At 37.0% G+C, this 18,455-nt stretch overlaps 1 protein-coding gene across 2 annotated transcripts in view; it reads right to left on the bottom strand.

The window, feature by feature from the left end:
* Positions 1 to 3,939: 3,939 nt before the first annotated feature.
* LOC120537204 overlaps positions 3,940 to 18,455 on the bottom strand; it is a 54,184-nt gene continuing 39,668 nt past the window's right edge. For both annotated transcript variants that reach the window (XM_039765963.1, XM_039765962.1), the window contains exon 2: positions 3,940 to 9,462. In XM_039765963.1, coding sequence (XP_039621897.1) covers positions 6,794 to 9,454 — 2,661 coding nt within the window. In that variant the 5' untranslated portion in view covers positions 9,455 to 9,462 and the 3' untranslated portion in view covers positions 3,940 to 6,793. The remainder of the gene's footprint in view (positions 9,463 to 18,455) is intronic.

The raw sequence follows: 18,455 nt of genomic DNA on the forward strand, positions 1-18,455 counted from the left end.
ACGTTGGTTTGGTGGGGCGTACTTTCCAGGATTAACATCGTTGATTGACTTAAACCCTACGACAGCTCCAGAACCGTAAGTAATTTAGAACGTATCGCCATTTGCTTGGTACATCAAAATCTATCTTTGGGCAGTTCGGTTTTGGCATCCGTCCTTAAGACATCTATTGGCAAACTGAGTAATAACGGCTGGGTATTAACAACGGTCATTGTTTAAATTTTAGCCTATCTCAGATCTAAAATGACCACGCCAACATAATTATTACTCCGACTCTGATTAGAGTCGCAAAATACGGTTTGTTTTGAAAATGTGTTTGCCGGAAAAAATCAAATGAGATGCACTGAAGAGCTGAGTTCACGTCTTGCAGCCCCGTTTAAACAGGAAGCTCTTCATTACATCGGCCGAAAAGTTCTATTTAAAGCACAAATTAGTTGCATGATAACAAAATCATTTCAATGACTTAAAAAAAACAAATAATTCTTTGCAGAGAAAGTATGTATTTCACAAACGTAGAATATGTAGCCAGATTCAATCTGGCTCCCAGTCGCTAGTATATCATAATATAGTGTATGCACAAGCTAATCTCTCATGCATACTATGTGAGTTACTGTGTCATAAATAGGATATATTATCTGATAAGAAAGACTTATTACCTCAAGATAAAATTAGTTTAAAAATAAGCACAGGGTTGGTTAATTACTGTATATAAGGGTTAGGGGGCTTGATTTCATTGTGACTACCATCCTTAGGCACTCATTAGGGAAATGTTCTGACCGAAGTCACTGTGCCTCTTGCTGTGTAAATGAAGTATTTTGTAGTATCATTCATCAAACGTTTATTTTATTAGCTCACATAATACATTTCCGCGTGGGGGAGAGCAACATTGGTAAGGCCTGGACGGGAAGCAAATCGATTGCTGGACACACGCACGCATTCATAAGGAATCAGTTTTAAGTCAATACTCAGGTTAAAGGAGGGAGTTTAAAAGAGAGAGAAATCGAAGAAAAACACACAAAGAGAATGTGCAAATTGTACACACAGAGTGTACTTGTGAGTCAAGAGAAATCTGAAGAAATGAGATAGCAGAGCTGAACACATCAAAAAGGCATGTAGGCTGGGATATCGTGTCTCTGAAATTGCTTAAGTATGTGTGTGAGGAAAGCAATGGATTTGCACCCTGTCCAGGCTGTGTCCTATACTAGGGTTGCCAGACGTCCCTTATATACAGGACATGTCCCATGTTTGATAATTTTGTCCCCTGTCTCGTATTGACCTTTCAGGGACACCCAAATGTCCCGTTTTGTTCATTTTCAAATTTCGTAATAAAAATATACAGTATTTTTACTACCTTCTTACAGTACTTAGTTGTAACTTTATAAGTAATTATACTTTTTTTTCTCAGATTCTCTTGATGAAAATAACCCAAATGTAATGAGGAAACTAGTGTTTGCTGCCTGTATTAACTTGGTCAGTTGCTATGGTTGGATGAGGACAGCGACACTGTTACTGTTCTGCTCTCCAGCCGTACTGCTGTGCAGTTCTGTATCAGCATTACAACATTCATGTCAACAAAGTGTGTTGTTACTACTTGTCATGGTCCACTTTTTTTCTAACTGCCTGTATTAAATAATAATAATATTTCTATGTTGTCTGTATTAAATAAATATTTTCAAATGATTTCACTTTTACAGAATTGTTTTAGCTTGTATTAAATAATTTTCAAATGATTTTACTTTTGTTTTCCTCATAACCCATTAAAATCCTTGCTTTATGTTTTTATCTTATGTCTGTACTTTTATATAACATATTGGTCTGGGTGTGTAGGGGGCATGTATAAATTTGTATATATAGTAATATAGAGAGATTTTAAGAGTGTCCCATATTTCTAATTTTCTAATCTGGCAACCCTATCCTATACTGCACTCTGTGCTGCTGGGAAAGAAAGAATGCACACATGCAGACAGCCACCTTTTGTATTGGCGGCATTGGTTTCAGAAAATTGATGAATGCCTCAAATCATTATGTTTATGGCGCGTGAAATATATTTGCTTGTAGGGAGTGTCCCCTTTTAGGGTATATTGCAAGCATCCACTACAGGCAGAATAATCATTATTATTTGATAAGTTGCGTGGCACTGAATTCTTTAATCCTCCACCCACCCATTCATTTGCTCAACCCCCATGAATTAGTTATATAGCATCAAATAGCAGGAGCACATTTTGGTAGCAGGGAGTGAAAATTAAAGCAGGAACTAGGATGGGAGGCAGCCCATTGGTGGACACGAACACCCAAATAATTTTAATTAAAATTTTTAGTTGTAACAATATTCATTAGTAAGATTGGTAAGAGCAATTTATGCATTTGTAAATTGTAAATGAATAAGGTGGCAATCATTTTGAACGTTTCACTTCAATGGGATGTGTACTTAGTGTGTACATTTGTCTTTGATTGGCTTGGTTAAAAAAGAATGGATATGAAAAGTGACAACAAATGCCTGATGAACAAAAACTGAGTACTGATGAGTGATGAGTAACTACTGAGTAGTGATGTATGACGAGTGATGAGTGACTACTGATTCATGATATGACGTTTGATGATTGGAGAAACTGAAAATGACAATGTCTTAAATGACTACTGATACATGATACAGAACAATACTGATGTTTGGTGATTGGAGAAGTGAAAAATGACGATGTCCTAAAATAGACACCATCACACTGCATGACTTCCAGTCATAGAGCTGCATCTTGTTGCTTTGAAGATGTGAGATTACACAAGTATTAATCACAGAGATGGCAGATTAAACAACTTCCTCATGACTTCTCAGCATATTTTCAAAATTCTGAAGTATTGTAAATTGTCTACATTTCAGGAGAATCAATACAAAAGGTGACCTGTGAGTACGGCTTAAGGAATATCTCTACTCTCAATGTTTTGGGACTCTCATAAAGCAGGTGATTCTGTTCCATGTGCAGAATAAAGTTTGTTCGTCAATTATATAAATTTATTTTCAACATTTTAAATCACGTTGTCATTTAAATATAATTAAAAATCTCTTTGAACAACAACAACAACATTTATTTATATAGCACATTTTCATACAAAAAATGTAGCTCAAAGTGCTTTACAAAATGAAGAATTGAAAAATAAAAACACAACCTAACTATTACCTAACTGGTAAAGGATGTCGGCTAGTTGTCTTTTCGCCGAATTGTCTTTCTCCGAGTTGTCTTTTCGCAGAGTTGTCTGTTGCCGAGTTGTCTTTTGACCAAGTTGTCTGTCGCCCAGCTGCTCCTGTACGACTAAACTAGTTTTCCAAAAAGAGATTCTTCCATCCATCCATTATCCAACCCGTTATATCCTAACACAGGGTCACGGGGGTCTGCTTTTCCGATGTATTTATACCAGTATAAATGTATTTTCATTGTTTCCTCTTTTTTATTGTTGGCTATAACTTACAATAAAGACTGTCAGACTCAGTGGCAGAAAGCAGAGGCTCAGACGATTTCTTAGTATGTCATCCTGAATAAAAGTCTTGAAGATTTTGCGACACAAAACCAATACCACAAATGAATAAGATGGTATCCTGACCATCCATGAGAGAATATCTGTGGAGAAACTACCTGTCAGTTTTACCTTCTTCTTCTTCTTGAAACTGGGTACTCTTTCCAATGGACAATGGAATGGAATGGAAAACAGAATCTGACACTGTTGTTGTTTGGTGGGAATACAAAGTTGATTAAGACTGCACAATCAACCATAATATTATGGGACTATTGTTCTGTCGAATTTGTCTTTAATAGAAATGTCTTAGTCAAATATGAACACTGCATCTTAAGTATGCGTGCATGTCTGACTGATATCTGATCAATATATTCCCAAAAATCATTAGGTGTATATTATTTTATAGGAGAGACAATGATGATTTCTTTTTCAACAAATAAACTTAAAGTACTGTAACAAACTTTATTTTAGATTCTTAGAATATAGTACAGATGTTTATGAACTGTTTAAAAACTTTGCACAGTTTTTCTGTTTCCCATGTTTGTCATGACAGAATTAATAAGTATGGAGGCTACTTAAGTGACCAACAGTTCAGGTAAAGTACCACACCAAGTAAGTCAAAGAAGCAACCTCACTGATATTGTTGGTATTCTGGGACATCAATAGAAATACACATTTTTTTAATACACAATGAATTTAATACAAGTAAACATAATTGACTGCATTGTCTTTTAAAACACTTATGCTCAGAGCCATTTGATTTTCTCAGAACTCTAAAATGTCCTACAGTATTACCCATAATAACTTCTCAGATGTTATACTCATGATTAGTGGTATCGTGAGCCCTTTTCATTCTGTGGTTAGTGGTCATAAACAAACTGTTACCAGGTTCTGTTTCAAAACAAACCACATAGCATAGTTTAAAAAAGGGTGCAAAAACTAGACAGTAAAGATCTCCGTTAGGTTAGGTAAAGAAAAATAAAAATTGTCGCCCATGTTTTATAAAACTATATTTCAATAACATAAAGGCTACAGAAAAGACAAACGCAAAATATCTGAAGACAAAATAAATAAAGTTAAAAGTACAATCACAAAACAAGTTCCAATCTTACACCTTTGTTTGGAATGTGATCTTGTATTGAAGGCACTTGTGTGAAATACTTTCAAAACCATCTTTGGTTTTTATTCCCTAATTAGCTTCAGGAACTGCTTGCTCCTTTCAAATCCAGATACAACAGCTTTGGAATAATTTGAATGTTTCCTTTTAGAAAAAGAAACACACACATGCTGATCTGGATTTAAAGGGATGCTAATAAACTAATAGTAATTACTGCATTTCTCTCTCTCTAATAAGAGAAATAAGAAGTCCATTTTGTGATCATTTCCACTTTTTCACTTGGCATTGAATATTTGGCCCCATTACGTAGCCTTCTGCAGTCACTAAAGGCAAAGCTAGAAACTTTTTCTTCATATCATATGTTTTTTTATATATTTTATTTAAAATCATCATTAAGCCACAGAAGTCCTGGAGGGAATTTCACCAAATGGGGCATCACAGAAATATCTGACATAAAAGACAGAAACTCATCAGCAATGTGAAAATGTGTGGAAAAATACAACCCTCTCCTCCACCCTACCGACATTCAGCAAAGAAAGCAAAATAATTAAATTCACCTTGATTGAGTAACATTTTCATCAAACCTAATGGATAAATATGGAGCTTCATTGCTCTAAATAGCTGCATCGCAAGCAAGCCTTGAATCCATTGTTGAAAAGAACCATGGAAACACAAATGCCAAAGCCAGTAATTGTACTGTGTTGACCTACCGCTGATAATCAAATGTGTTCAGTACAGGTTCCTTGCTGATCCACACTTAATTGCATTCTTGTTATAGGGGACAGTATGGCAGTGTAACATATCTAATTAGGGACTGAGGAGGCCACCTCAAAGATAATAGTATCCTTGAGGTCCCCAAGTGATAGCAGTAACCAACTGTGGCATTTGGGTTTCCATTTAGCTCATAAAAAACAAATGCAATTCCTTTCTCTTGTGATCTGTCATTTGTGACCTACGATATGTTATATATAATTTATATGTATTAAAGAATAATATTAATTCTCTAGTAATTATTTTTTCAAGTCAAAGTTTTACAAAAACTGTTAACAACTGTTTAATTCATTCTCGCAGGCTAGACATTGCTAAATCCTTCTTAATAAAATATGTGATATTGTTAGTTTTCATTATACTTAAAATGTATTTTATCTCATGTATACAGCTACCTGTCACGCAGTGGTTAGTGCTGCTGCTTCATAGCTTTGAACAGCCTTGACACTGTTTCTATTGCCATTGTTTAAGTGTCATCTTCATGTCAGCTGGAGGTTTTCCAAACACTTTGATTTTCTTCTGACTTCCAAGAGTGTGTGTCTTCCTCTAAATTAGCTGTGTATGAGTGATTATGGGGGTGTGTGAGTGTGAGTGGGCCTCGAGAGGGAATGGCACCCTGTTAAGAGATGGTTCCTGCCACATGGCAGGCCCTGCTACAATGTGTTTGGACAAACCTAGCTGTGAACTGGATGTTGGCTCGATATCCACATAACTGTAATAAATATTATTGTTAAATCAATGTCATCCATTTGTGTGGTGTTACGGAGTAAGTTTAGTTAAACCCTCACTAATCTGTAACATAGTTTTGATAAAAAGGGATAAAAAAATATCAACATCTAGATCATGTTCATAAAATAGTATAGTGGTACTATAGCTTTCAATGAATGGCAGCAGGTATTGCACATCTCTTTTTAGTTGACTGAACAGCCAACATGTTTAAGCTTAATAAAATTTCCGTTATATACCTTAAAAATAGGTTATGTGGAACTGTGCCACACTGACAGTATTTTGAAAGGAAAATATTTCCTAGTCAAAATTTGTGAGCAGAAACTTTAAAGATCTGGATGGTTTTAAGTAGAACGGTTCTCCACAGGCCATTGGAGTAATCATTCTCATAAGCCTCAGTATCCGATCTTCTGCGTTTTTATCATGATCACTCTCTCTATTGTTGCCAGCAATCTACAACTTAGCTGGCCATGTGTCTGAAGCAAATCAATCTGGCTTTTCAGAACGAGGCCCAGACGTGCAGTTGATGCACTGTTGACCACTGTTTTGTTTGGTTGGCAAGAAATCCAGGACAGTGATGTATCGGCCTGAATTTTGTCTATCTATTTATATATGTATTTAGCTCACACATGTCAATTTTAATATGTATGCCGTGTTTGTTTGTTTCTTTTTTCATTTCTATACAAGGCCAGTCTGCATATGAATATGCAGAGGGTAGGGGTGATAAATGATGGGAGGTTGCCCGTGAGCTATATAATAATTATTGAAGTTGCGATCGCTTATGTATGGAGCCGGCTGGTAATAACAAGTAACATTGGCTGTGTTTGGAATGATATTCTGTTCACCAAGTACTTTAAGAGCCAAAATTGTAATCATATTAAGAGTCTGTCGCCTCTCATGCCCCATAAGGCAGACAGTGCTCTCATTGACTACCCGTCTCAAGGTCATTAGGTAGTCATACTTGCTTTTTTCCTCCCCAATGAAATGATTACGAAGGTAAGACTCAATCTTGCGTTGCTGTTCATTGACGTCAGGAAAGTCAATAAAGAAGCGAGAGCACATATAACGTTCTAAAGTTTTGATTTCTGTTTCGCTGGCTGGCCTAAACTCTCTGACCAGAAGGTTGCTGTATTTCAGGAGTCCACCACCACGAATCTCCTCAGGATTACGTGTCGCAATAAGTCTGTAACGAAGGTGGTCCATAGCCTGCTCAAAGTCACCATACATACTTTCTGCCACAACAGTAACAGACAGCAGATCGGCAGTTGGGTTCTCAATGGAGGCAGTTATTATTTTTGTAGTTTCATATACTGTTCCTCTTGCTTCAGCCATCGATTCAATAGGCTCATCTATTAATTCCTGATGCTCTACTGAACAGATTTGTGCCTGTTCAACTACTTTATCTTTCTTCGGTAATTTCTGGGACTCTGCTTCTATTTCTTTTACAAATTCACTATCGTTAATTGAAAGAACTGGTATCTTTTCATCCAAAATACACTGTTGTTGTTGATTTGCTGGTTCCAGTTGTGTAACCTGAGATGACCCGGTGTCATCATGGGTTGTTGATTCCTTCTGCTTCATGGGTGGTTGATTTACCTGAGTGTTTTTATCTTCTTTAACCTGCCCATTTTTCCTTGTGGGTGATGCCTTTTTGACATTATCTTCTTGAGGCTGCAACTCCTTCTTCGTGGTAGTTAGTTTCTTCACCTGAGCTATTTCTTCTTGATGTGTTTGAAGTTCCTTCTTTACGGTAGGTGTTTTTTTGACCTGAGCTACCTGTTCATCTTGAGTAACAGATTCTTTTTTGGACAAGGGAAGTTTTTTGACCTGAGCTGGCTGTTCCTTTCCGATTTCAGATTCTCTCCTAGTGGCTGATGTTTTGTTGACTTGCTTTTCTTCTTGACTGGCCATTTCTTTCTTTGCGGCAGGCAGTTTTTTAACTTGCGTTAGTAGCTCACCTTGGGTGTATGGTTCTGTTTGTGCTACAGGCTCTGGCTGGACCTGATCTAGCTTTACATCTTGGGTTTGCAGTTCATTTTTTTCAATAGCTAATATTTTATTTTGAAAATGCTGTTCATCCTGTATTTGAGATTCTTTTTTTGGAGTAGGTGACTTTTTAACCTTAGCTGACTTTTCATCTTGTAATTCCAAATCATTTTTTGAGGCTTTAACAACATCAACTGGTGTACCCTCTGACTCCTCTGATTGCGTCTTGTTAGAGAGTGTCTTTTTTACATCTTTGTTTTGTGCAAGTAGTTCCTTTTTTGCGGCAAGCAGTTTTTTGGCAGGAGTTACCTTTTTTTCTAGGCATGGTGATCCTTTTTGGGTGGTAGATAATTTTTTTCTGTCCAATACATTCTGTTCGCACATTTTCTCTTTGCTTGTCGATTTATTTTCCATTTTATTTGAACAGTCTACCTCCAAGATGGATTCAAGTACCTTCTCTGGCAATTCTTCACCATTTGCTGTCAACACATCATTTTTAGTTAATAATTCTGGGCTCAGGGTGTCCGCGCTGCAGCTTTCTGAGTGTGTATTATGAACTAGTGGTGTGCCCAAGTCTTTTAATCCTTTGTCTTTGGGTTCTTTTTCTTTGTTGTCTCTAAAATCTCTGACCTGATTGTTTGAGAGCTTTTCACAGATTTGCAATTTGTCATTGGTCTGAGTGTTAGATGTATCATCCTGCAAGTCTGCTTTCTGAACCTGGATTGATAGGTTACTGGTCTGCTTTATAGCTGCTTTTTCTGCCTTTATTTTCTCCAACTCTCGATAGGATTCCAATATACGATCGAGAATGATTTGGAAGGAATCCACACTGAATTCAAATTGACGTCGCAAAGAGTTAACAAATTTAAGCTCCACATTCTTTCCACTGTTGTTAGAAAGTGAGATCAAACTCCAACGGTCGTGTTCTGTGAAAACTTTTACCATCTTCTGGACATAAGCCTCCTTCATGGTAAGTGCTGTAATTTTTTCTTTATTAACGCACCTTGGTAAGAAGTCTAATAAGCAATCTAAGACAACATCTTTCACAATTTGGAAGTCTTCCTCTTTGGGTAGCTCTACACCAAAAATAATGTCCAAATCTTTGTAGCTGGTCCCATTCTCCTTGACCAAGACATGACTGGCAGTAGATCCATTTAGCCTAACATCACGGACAGTAATCTTCTTTTCGATTAGTCTGTCTTTCACCATATGAATGATATCTTTGGGTTTGACCTCCAGAGTAGGAAAATTGCCTCTTCCGTGTATTGGTATTACTTCTGTTAGCACTTGATTCAAAGTTTGAATTTGCTCCATTGTCAGATTGTGGAATCGACGGTCTGCACTCTCAGTCATGTTGGCTTCTGTTAACACAAAAGAATAAAATGTAAAAGAAAATTGATGTAGGATAATTAATGGGAACTGTTACACATGTTAAATATGCTTTGCCATTTTGCACATTACGTAACTTATTTTTAAACCTGCTCAGCATCCCCACTTGTCCACTGGAGATATGCAGAAACATTGTGAGGCTAATTCTCCAGACCTCATTTATATCTACTCTCCTTTGTAATAATGAATGTGTTGCAATAAATGGTTATTAATTGTGTGTTACTGCTCAAAAAAGCCCTTTGCAGCTCCACTCTCACTTAAATGATTTCATCACAAACATGGTGAAATTGTATTCTAAACTTGGGCCTTTTCTGTAAATTTAAAAAAATACAAAATCTCTTCCTGGCATTTTATAATGTAAGTGACAGAGTATGACCAAAAAAAAAAAAACAAAAGCCTAAACCTCACAGAATATGTACCTTTAGAAGTGACAAAAGTTTTGATATAAGAAAACCTGACTTCTGTGTTTTCAACACGTGTTTGTGTCAACAAAAAGGATCTGTAGAATAGTCTTTTTATCACATATTTCTGGTACTGCGCGCGAGGATACATTTTCTATTTGCTTGTGTGATGGCAGTGACCTTTGTGGGAGGAGTTCTCACGTACAGTAAATGCAGAAGTAAATCAACACAATGCCAAAAACATAGCAGGAAATGTTTAGTGTAATGTTGTCGTTTGAGAGGAAACTGTTCCCTGGAGTAAAAGGTTGTTGTGGACAAGCACAGCTCATCTTCTTTTAAAATGGCTCATACTTACAATATTGACATGTCTACATTATTTTACAATGTTTGTATAATCTCAAGATGAGAATCAGTTCCTGATTTGAAAAATGGACATATTCTGCAAATATTTAAGCTTTTGTTTTCCAGACGCATCCCAAGCTCCACAGCTTGCAGTTTAAATCTTCAGGACAGGCTAGATATTTTTTTTTAATGGTTGAAAACACTTAACTTTACAATACAATTTTATGAGGCAAATGAATTTATACCGTATTTGTGAAAAAATAACTTTGACTTTGAAAAACACTGAGCTTATGCTTTACTTTTAGACTCATCTCCACAAATTATATACTGTACATGATGGGAAAGTCAAGAAGAAAATGGAGCTTGGATGATGTTTACTCTTGCATTCTGTACCTTTGTGCCTTTGCAGAAGCCATCATTTTGAGCTCCCTTCAGCTTCAGGATTTACATTTTTGTGCCTTCTTTTTGATTCAGTTTTGCATTTTGTTTTATTGGTCTGAACATTTCGCCTAATCTGGGTATGGCCAACTGTCTGTTTTCATGACTATACTTTGGATTGCAGACTTTCTTATAATATATTTTTGATTTAAATTAATATGGTTTTGAAGTTGTCACTTACTTTTTACAATCTGTGGATCCACAGGCTGAAATCTTGTAATAATGAGTTAGGGTTTGCATGAAATTGAATTCACAGGGGAAACGGGGTGTTTTACTTCACAAAAATGTTGAGAAACAAATGCAGTTTTGCTTAAAACAAAATTTGTGCTGTTGACACAAGAATAAAGGTGTTGAATTCAAGTCTAGAAGCGCTTACATACCTCATCTTAATATTTAAGATCTCTTGTGAAAAACAAAAGTTACCAGACTCATTTCCAGTGACGTGTAGACATTTTGAGCTATAAGCTGTGTGTTGTTCCTATTTTGGTAGTAAGATGCCAATTATGTTGACAATCTTCATAATCATGGCCCTAAAAATGTGTAGAAAGTAGAAAAGAAACTCAAAACTCCATGGCACATGGAGCATTCCTCAACCTGACGAATCAAAAAACAGAAAAGCATGGTGGCTACTGCTATATAATGGCACGGTGGGCAGCAATGGTTTTCTGTGGAGATTACAAGGTACTGTACACAATGGTACGCTTCAGTGTGTCTTTGTCTGCAAAATATGCAGTAGGTCGCATTAAAAAAATAACACCATACACCTTTATGGTAATTTGAATAAAATGCATTAATTTAATTGATTTTAATGATGTGCTACCGGGGGGCGGCATGGTGGCGCTGCTGCCTCGCAGTTAGGAGACCCAGGTTCACTTCCCAGGTCCTCCCTGCGTGGAGTTTGCATGTTCTCCCAGTGTCTGCGTGGGTTTCCTCCGGGCACTCCGGTTTCCTCCCACAATCCAAAGGTTAGGTGGATTGGCGATTCTAAATTGTCCCGAGTGTGTGCTTGGTGTGTGTGTCCTGCGGTGGGTTGGCACCATGCCCAGGATTGGTTCCTGCCTTGTGCCCTGTGTTGGCTGGGATTGGCTCCAGCAGACCCCCGTGACCCTGTGTTCGGATTCAGCAGGTCAGAAAATGGATGGATGGATGTGCTACCACTGCAATTTGCAACCACAGAAAAATTTGATTGAGCTATAAGGAGCAATATTGCTTGTTTTCCACACTAGAAAACCTGTAAAAACCCCAAAAAAACAATTATTAAGTTTCACATTTCACAACTGTGAAATCACATGAAAAATTAATTGTACTGTCAACTGTGTGAAACAATATGAATTGAAACTTGCCTGTCTCCCTTATCACTCAGATCTAGTATCTAGGTGCTGCACTTCTGTAACCCTTTCAGATGGCTGCTAAAGGTTTTAATATTTTTTTTTTAGTCATTCAGGCTGGAATGGTTGGAGGCCATTGGAGTGGATAAGCAGTGGGAGAGTACCTCCCAGCTCCATGGGTTTCCCCAGTGTGCTGGGTAACAGCATTCCCCTCATCAGGCTCTAATTTGGACAGCCGTAGGGCTGTAGAGAAATTGTAGTTCCAACGGGCACCCTTTTTGAGTTTCCTGGGTACTGCAGGAGGGAGCTGCTTGGGAAAGCCCTTGTCCTCTTGAGGTTCTGCTTCACCCAGAAGTGCTTCATGGAGGCACTACTGTTGCACTGGAAGTACTCCCAGGTATTACTTAAACTAAGCTTCTCCACTTCGGCCAGGGGAGTCAGAGTCAGGTGTAGAGTAATGCAGCGTTCACCTAGTGTGAACCCAGGGAAAGAAAGAAAAGAGAGAGAAAAGGTAGAAGAGACATTAATTGAAATGAAAAAAGAAGAAAGAGAAGAGTCCTTTTTTGAGCCCAGAGCATGACTCTGGTCTCAAAAAAAGTAGTAGTTTTGGTCTGGCTTTTGGGTCTGAAGTGTCCTCCCAGTGTTCATGTTGTATGTTTAAAATGTTTTAATATGTATATTAAATAATAAAATAGAACAAGCAGATTTTTGTATTTGCAAGTGTAGCCATTGTTGATTGTTTTCACTTTTGCTGATATACTTCATCTAGCTGAAATAATCATGATAATTTGTATACATTTTCTTATAGGTTGATAGATGTGATGCAAAGCCATAAACTTAATCTGTTGATCTGAATTAAAGACTATAAAAAGTGTGTGAGCCATAACACTCATTAATTTCACTTTAACTGCTTAGTCACCTGTCGGCATTAATAAATCACTCATACTTCACACACGCCTATGGAACAAAAACAGCAAGCAGCTGTAATTAGTGGTTAGTGAAAACATTTCAATGTTCATGGAACAGAGTTTAAATCTATTGTAATTACCTAGCTCAGGAGATTTATGTTCAAAAAATATTTTCATATTGAAATCATATGTTCAATCCCCAATCAACTCACTATATGGCTTTAAGCAACCCACTAAACCTTCGTTCTCTCAGAAATGTGCAAATACACTTAGTACATATGCATAAATTGTGAAAGATTCTATTTAAAAGTTTTAGTATTTCTGTTTTTCCATAAACCTGATAATCCTGAGATAAAGCTGTGGGAGGAGGCTATACCAATTACACAAAACAAAATTTTGCATCTTTTTCTCCCTTTCCTGCAGACCATTCACAGGAGATTCCACCTGGCCCTCTTGATGTCACTTCTGGGTCCGAGCCTATGGAAGAAGATCTTGCCGGCTCCAGCCCCTGTGATGTCATGTCCGGGCTCGACCCTATGGCTGAAGACCCCTATGAGCCCGACAATTTTGATCTCACTTCCTGTTTTCCCCTTTAAAAGCCTCCACCTTTACCCTATTCCCTCAGTTCTGTTTTGGACTTGGTTTTGTGCACATCAGTGCTGTTATACATTTTCCAACTTTGCAGGCAGGATACCAATATATGGGTGGCTGCCCCAAACCTTTTTATGACTCTTATTTCTGGTTTTTGCGACAATATATATATAATTTATTTTTTAAGATCTGTACAGTGCAGAGCCCCATAGGTATCAAGCAAAAAAAAAAATACGTTCAAATGAATTAGTAACTGATTTGAACGAATTATATAACTTGTTCGAACGGATTATTTAAATTTTTTTCCCCTGACTCATATTTCAGGAGTATTGAGCCCTGTTTTATATTATTTCATTAAAGCGCAGTTCTTATTACAGAGCCCTGTACAGTTTCCCTGGCATATAGTTTAGTGAACCATAAGTGAACTCGTAAGATGTGTGTTAAATTCAGTCATCTGGAAGAGGAACTAGTTGGAAGACCACCACAGTTGGAGCGGCTCTTTTGAGGAGTCCTGAAATGAGTTTTAAACACAAGAGAATTGCAAGAATGGATTTATGGAATTTAATCTGAGAGCATGATACTCCGGAGTCAGTGGTGGAAACATTAATAGAAGTAAAGGTACCTTTAAAACCTAGTCAATAATGCCACTGAACAGGGTAAAAATAGACTGAAACTATTGGCTGGCTATTACTCTACTGGTTCCGGCTTACTAAACTGCATACCAGGGAAAATAACTAGCTACTGAAATAAGGTTAGTCATTGAAAACAATAAAAATAATTTGTTTGAACAAATTATGAAATTCGTTTCAAAAAGTTAATAATTCATTGAAACTAATTTTGTTTTGCCTAACACCTAAGGGGCTCCATGGGTAAAGTTTCTGATGTAGCAAAAAAATATAAAAATTATATTAAGCGAAGAAGCATACAAAATGTTTAGCAGTATAGATAAAATAAAATCTGCAAATGAATTTATATTGACTTAATTATTCACAGTGAATGAAGAAGTAAGAAGAATCAGCGAGGCATTATATTATAGGTTTACTCTCAAAAATAAGTGCGTTTCTAACTTGTACTAGTAGTACTAGGTTGTTGTACCGTGTTAGCCATTATGAATGTAGAGAAAAGCCAAGCAAAATGACACCTTTTATTGGCTAACTAAAAAGATTACAATATGCAAACTTTCGAGGCAACTCAGGCCCCTTCTTCAGGCAAGATGTAATGTTACATCTTGCCTGAAGAAGGGGCCTGAGTTGCCTCGAAAGCTTGCATATTGTAATCTTTTTAGTTAGCCAATAAAAGGTGTCATTTTGCTTGGCTTTTCTCTAACTTGTACTAGATAATTGTCTAAGCTTTGAGACAACAATTCTGAAAACATGAATTACCAAAATTTAAGGAATTATGAGTAATAAATGATGTTGCATTGTTAAAAGACAATAGGTTCTGATGTGTTCATATATTCCTATGTTCTGGTCATTCAAAATGTTGCTGCAAAAATCTCTACAAATTTTGACCATATAGCTCATGTATTTAAGTCTCCCTATTGACTTGTAGTTAACTTTATAGCAGCCTTCAAAATCCTACTCTTTCCAATATACAAACCTGTTAGCAGGTCTACCTCTTTAATTAACCGTTAATAATTCTTAAACCCAAGGGTAATTACTGCACTCACAAAGTTAAGATGTTCCTGTATTTCACAGGTAAATACATCTACAAGTAGGAGTAAAAGCATCGCACCACAGCGTCAGAATCCATGAAGTGATCAGATTGTTATCCCCATCAGCTTCAGCACAAAATTCCAGGGTGAACACTTATGGGGTTTATACGGTCAATTTTCTCCTTACTTTAATACACAATATTCACGTTCAAGGTGTTCTTTCAACTGTTCATAACTGTTCTTAACATGGAATGTTAAGATAATTTGGTTATTACAGTATACACAATTTCCTATTCTCTTTTACCCAGTTGGGATTTTACTATGGGCCTGGTGCTACTGTTACATTGACCAAATCGCCATTCCTAGCCTTGGAACGAGATGTACGGGTGGACCTTGTCCCAAGATAATTATACCACAGTTACAGGGAAATGCACATGTAATGACAGACATCTAGGAAGGAAATGGAATGAGCAGCCAGAAGGTTTAGGTTAGTATTTTTCAACCTTTCTGGTGTCGCAACCCACTTTTTCCCATGTAAGTTTAAGAGCGATCTTCAGACTTACTCACAACCCACCGCAACTCACTACCATTATAAACAACAGCATCTTGTGTCACCCCCAAATGTAAGTCACGACTCAGTGGTTGAGAAACAGTGATCTAAGTCATTTTACTCTTGAATTTGCTTATTCTAAAGGTTGATAAAACCCCATTAAATCTCCAAGCCAAATTATAAACTGGAGCTTCTGATACCAACTGGATTTATTTTCTATTGCATTGTTTTGATTTATATTCCCTTTTTTCATTTGCTAAACTGAATATTTATATATTTTTTCTTTTAACTGTATTCTATTCATAGCATTAAATATTCTCAGTATAGATTTACTTTTTGTATTTGTAAATCTACAGTGCCTATAAAAAAAGTTCACCCCTTTTTTCACATTTTACTTTTATACAACATTAAATCACAGCAGATTTAATTTGTCTTTTTCTACATTCATTAACTTAAAAATAATCTTTTTCAATTCCAGTGACATATTGTCAATTGGATTGAGATCTTGGCTCTGACTCGACTAGTCCGAGGCATTAACATCAGTTTGGCTTTATATTTGGTATCGTTGTCTCCCCGGAAAACAAAGGCACGGGCTGTTGCAGACTGCGTCAGATTTTCCTCCAGGATTTCTCTGTATATTACTGCATTCATTTTTTCTTCTAACTCTCAGTAGCCTCCCAGAGCCTGCTATGGAGGAGCATCTTCTAAGTATTATGTTGCCACCAGTCGTAAGAAGTGACTAAAAGTGGTTAAAGTACTGCTTTGCAAGTTTCTTTGGAATAAGAAAAGGCTAAGGAGTAAATCCTACAGAAATCTGGAGTTGGATTCCCTAAGGCAGTCTACTGCTGCACTCTGCTTTTATGTGGAAACTCCTGCAGGGATGATGGCGCCAAGCTGTATTGGCTCATGACTTTCCCTTCAATTTCACCAGCAGAGTTGAGGGGGAGGCCTGCTACACAGGCTAGAGCTGGTGTTCCATATTATTCTATGTTAATTAATGTTGACTTATTTTTATTTTTTATTGTGTCTTCTATTTTTCTTTTCTTCATTTTGTAAAGCACTTTGAGCTACATTTTTTTGTATGAAAATGTGCTATATAAATAAATGTTGTTGTTGTTGTTGTTATCATTTATAAGCCATGGTCCACTGGTATAGAGTGAGATGCCAGGGGTTGCTTCTGATAGTGGGAGAAGCCATTGACAGTTACCACCCACACAACCTGGGCAGCCTCCAGCCAATAGGGTACTGCCCTGCCACGGTTTGCCTGCTTCATTGGGTGTGTGAAGGTTAAAGTTATCTAGTCTGACAAATGGATGGAAATCCTGCATCACGGAAAATGATAATAAGAAAAAGTCCAGCTTTCTAAGTAGGATGTAGAAGCGTGATAACCAGTCTACTGGACAACATACAGAAGATAGACAAACCATGCCAGAGAGAAGTGACAGACAGCGAACTGCTGAAGCTGAACTTGGACATTGTTGCACTCCTAGAGGCCTGTTTGGCTGACTCTGACACTTTACATGAAAACGTTTACTTTTTCTTAACAATGAAAGAAAGCAGTGGAAACTAAAGAGAATGGTGTCTGCTCACTAGTCTTCTTCTTGCATGATCACTTACTTTTTGTGGACAGCGTACTTCAGGCAGATTTATTGCTGTGCTATATGCTTTCCATTTTGTAATGGCTGATTTAAGTGGACTCCAAGGGATATTCAATTTTCTTGTCTCCATCCCCTGAAATATACTTTTCAATCATCACCTTTTCGCAGTGTTGTTTGGAGTGCTCTTTTGTCTTCACAAGTACACAAGTATGATAGGCCATGATACTGACTCACCATAAGCTGGACCTTCCACATAACATGTGCATTTATACTACATTCGAATGAAACCCCAGACAGGTGATCTCAACTGAACTAATGATGTGACTTCTATATATAATTGACTATACAAGTGATGGTTTAGGTGTATTATATTAGAAGGGGTGATCAATTATTTTGTGTTTTATATTTACTGTATAATCAATTTAGACCACATTGCAAAGATCTGTTTTTACTTCTGTATTGAATAGTTATTTTCTGTTTTTCTGATCAGTTTTAAATTTAATGATCGAATGTTGTATAACAAAACATGTGAAAACTTCCAAGTGGTGAATACTTTTTATAAGCACTGCATGTATATACTCTGAGATCTTCATAAAAGCACATAATATCATTTCCCACAAATTAAACTCATATTCTACTCTACTAATATGTCAACTGTCTCTAGAACAAGATAAATATTCTGTAATGTACCACTGAATGCAGCATCTGGGAGTTTTACTGCAAATTCAGAGCATTGCAAGGCCAGCTGTGAAGATCCCCACTAAGTTTTACTCTGCCACCTTAAAAATTAAAAGTGACATTAAAACAGCCTGGCAAATCTTAGTTTATTATGCACCATCTGCTGTGCGCACCTAATTAATCCACGGGTGTAAAAGGCCAGTTGTCAAGAACCCCAGAAACTCACTCTTTTTAACATGTTTTTAAAATTGAAATAAACAGCATGCAAAATCCTAGAAACCGAAGAAAGATTTTGAACGGTAATGCAACAGCGAGTGGCAACTGAATCTGACATCTTATTGGGTTTTTAACATTTCTGACTGAAATAAGATGATGCCAAGAATAATTCCCCCTTCTCTGTGTCCTGCTGTGACATTCAGCCACAGGTCTGTGCATGGCGCTTTGGTTCAATGGAAAGAATTAAACAGTTATTGGCTG

Source organism: Polypterus senegalus, chromosome 10 (genome assembly GCF_016835505.1).
Source record: "Polypterus senegalus isolate Bchr_013 chromosome 10, ASM1683550v1, whole genome shotgun sequence".
Classification (NCBI taxonomy): domain Eukaryota; kingdom Metazoa; phylum Chordata; class Cladistia; order Polypteriformes; family Polypteridae; genus Polypterus; species Polypterus senegalus.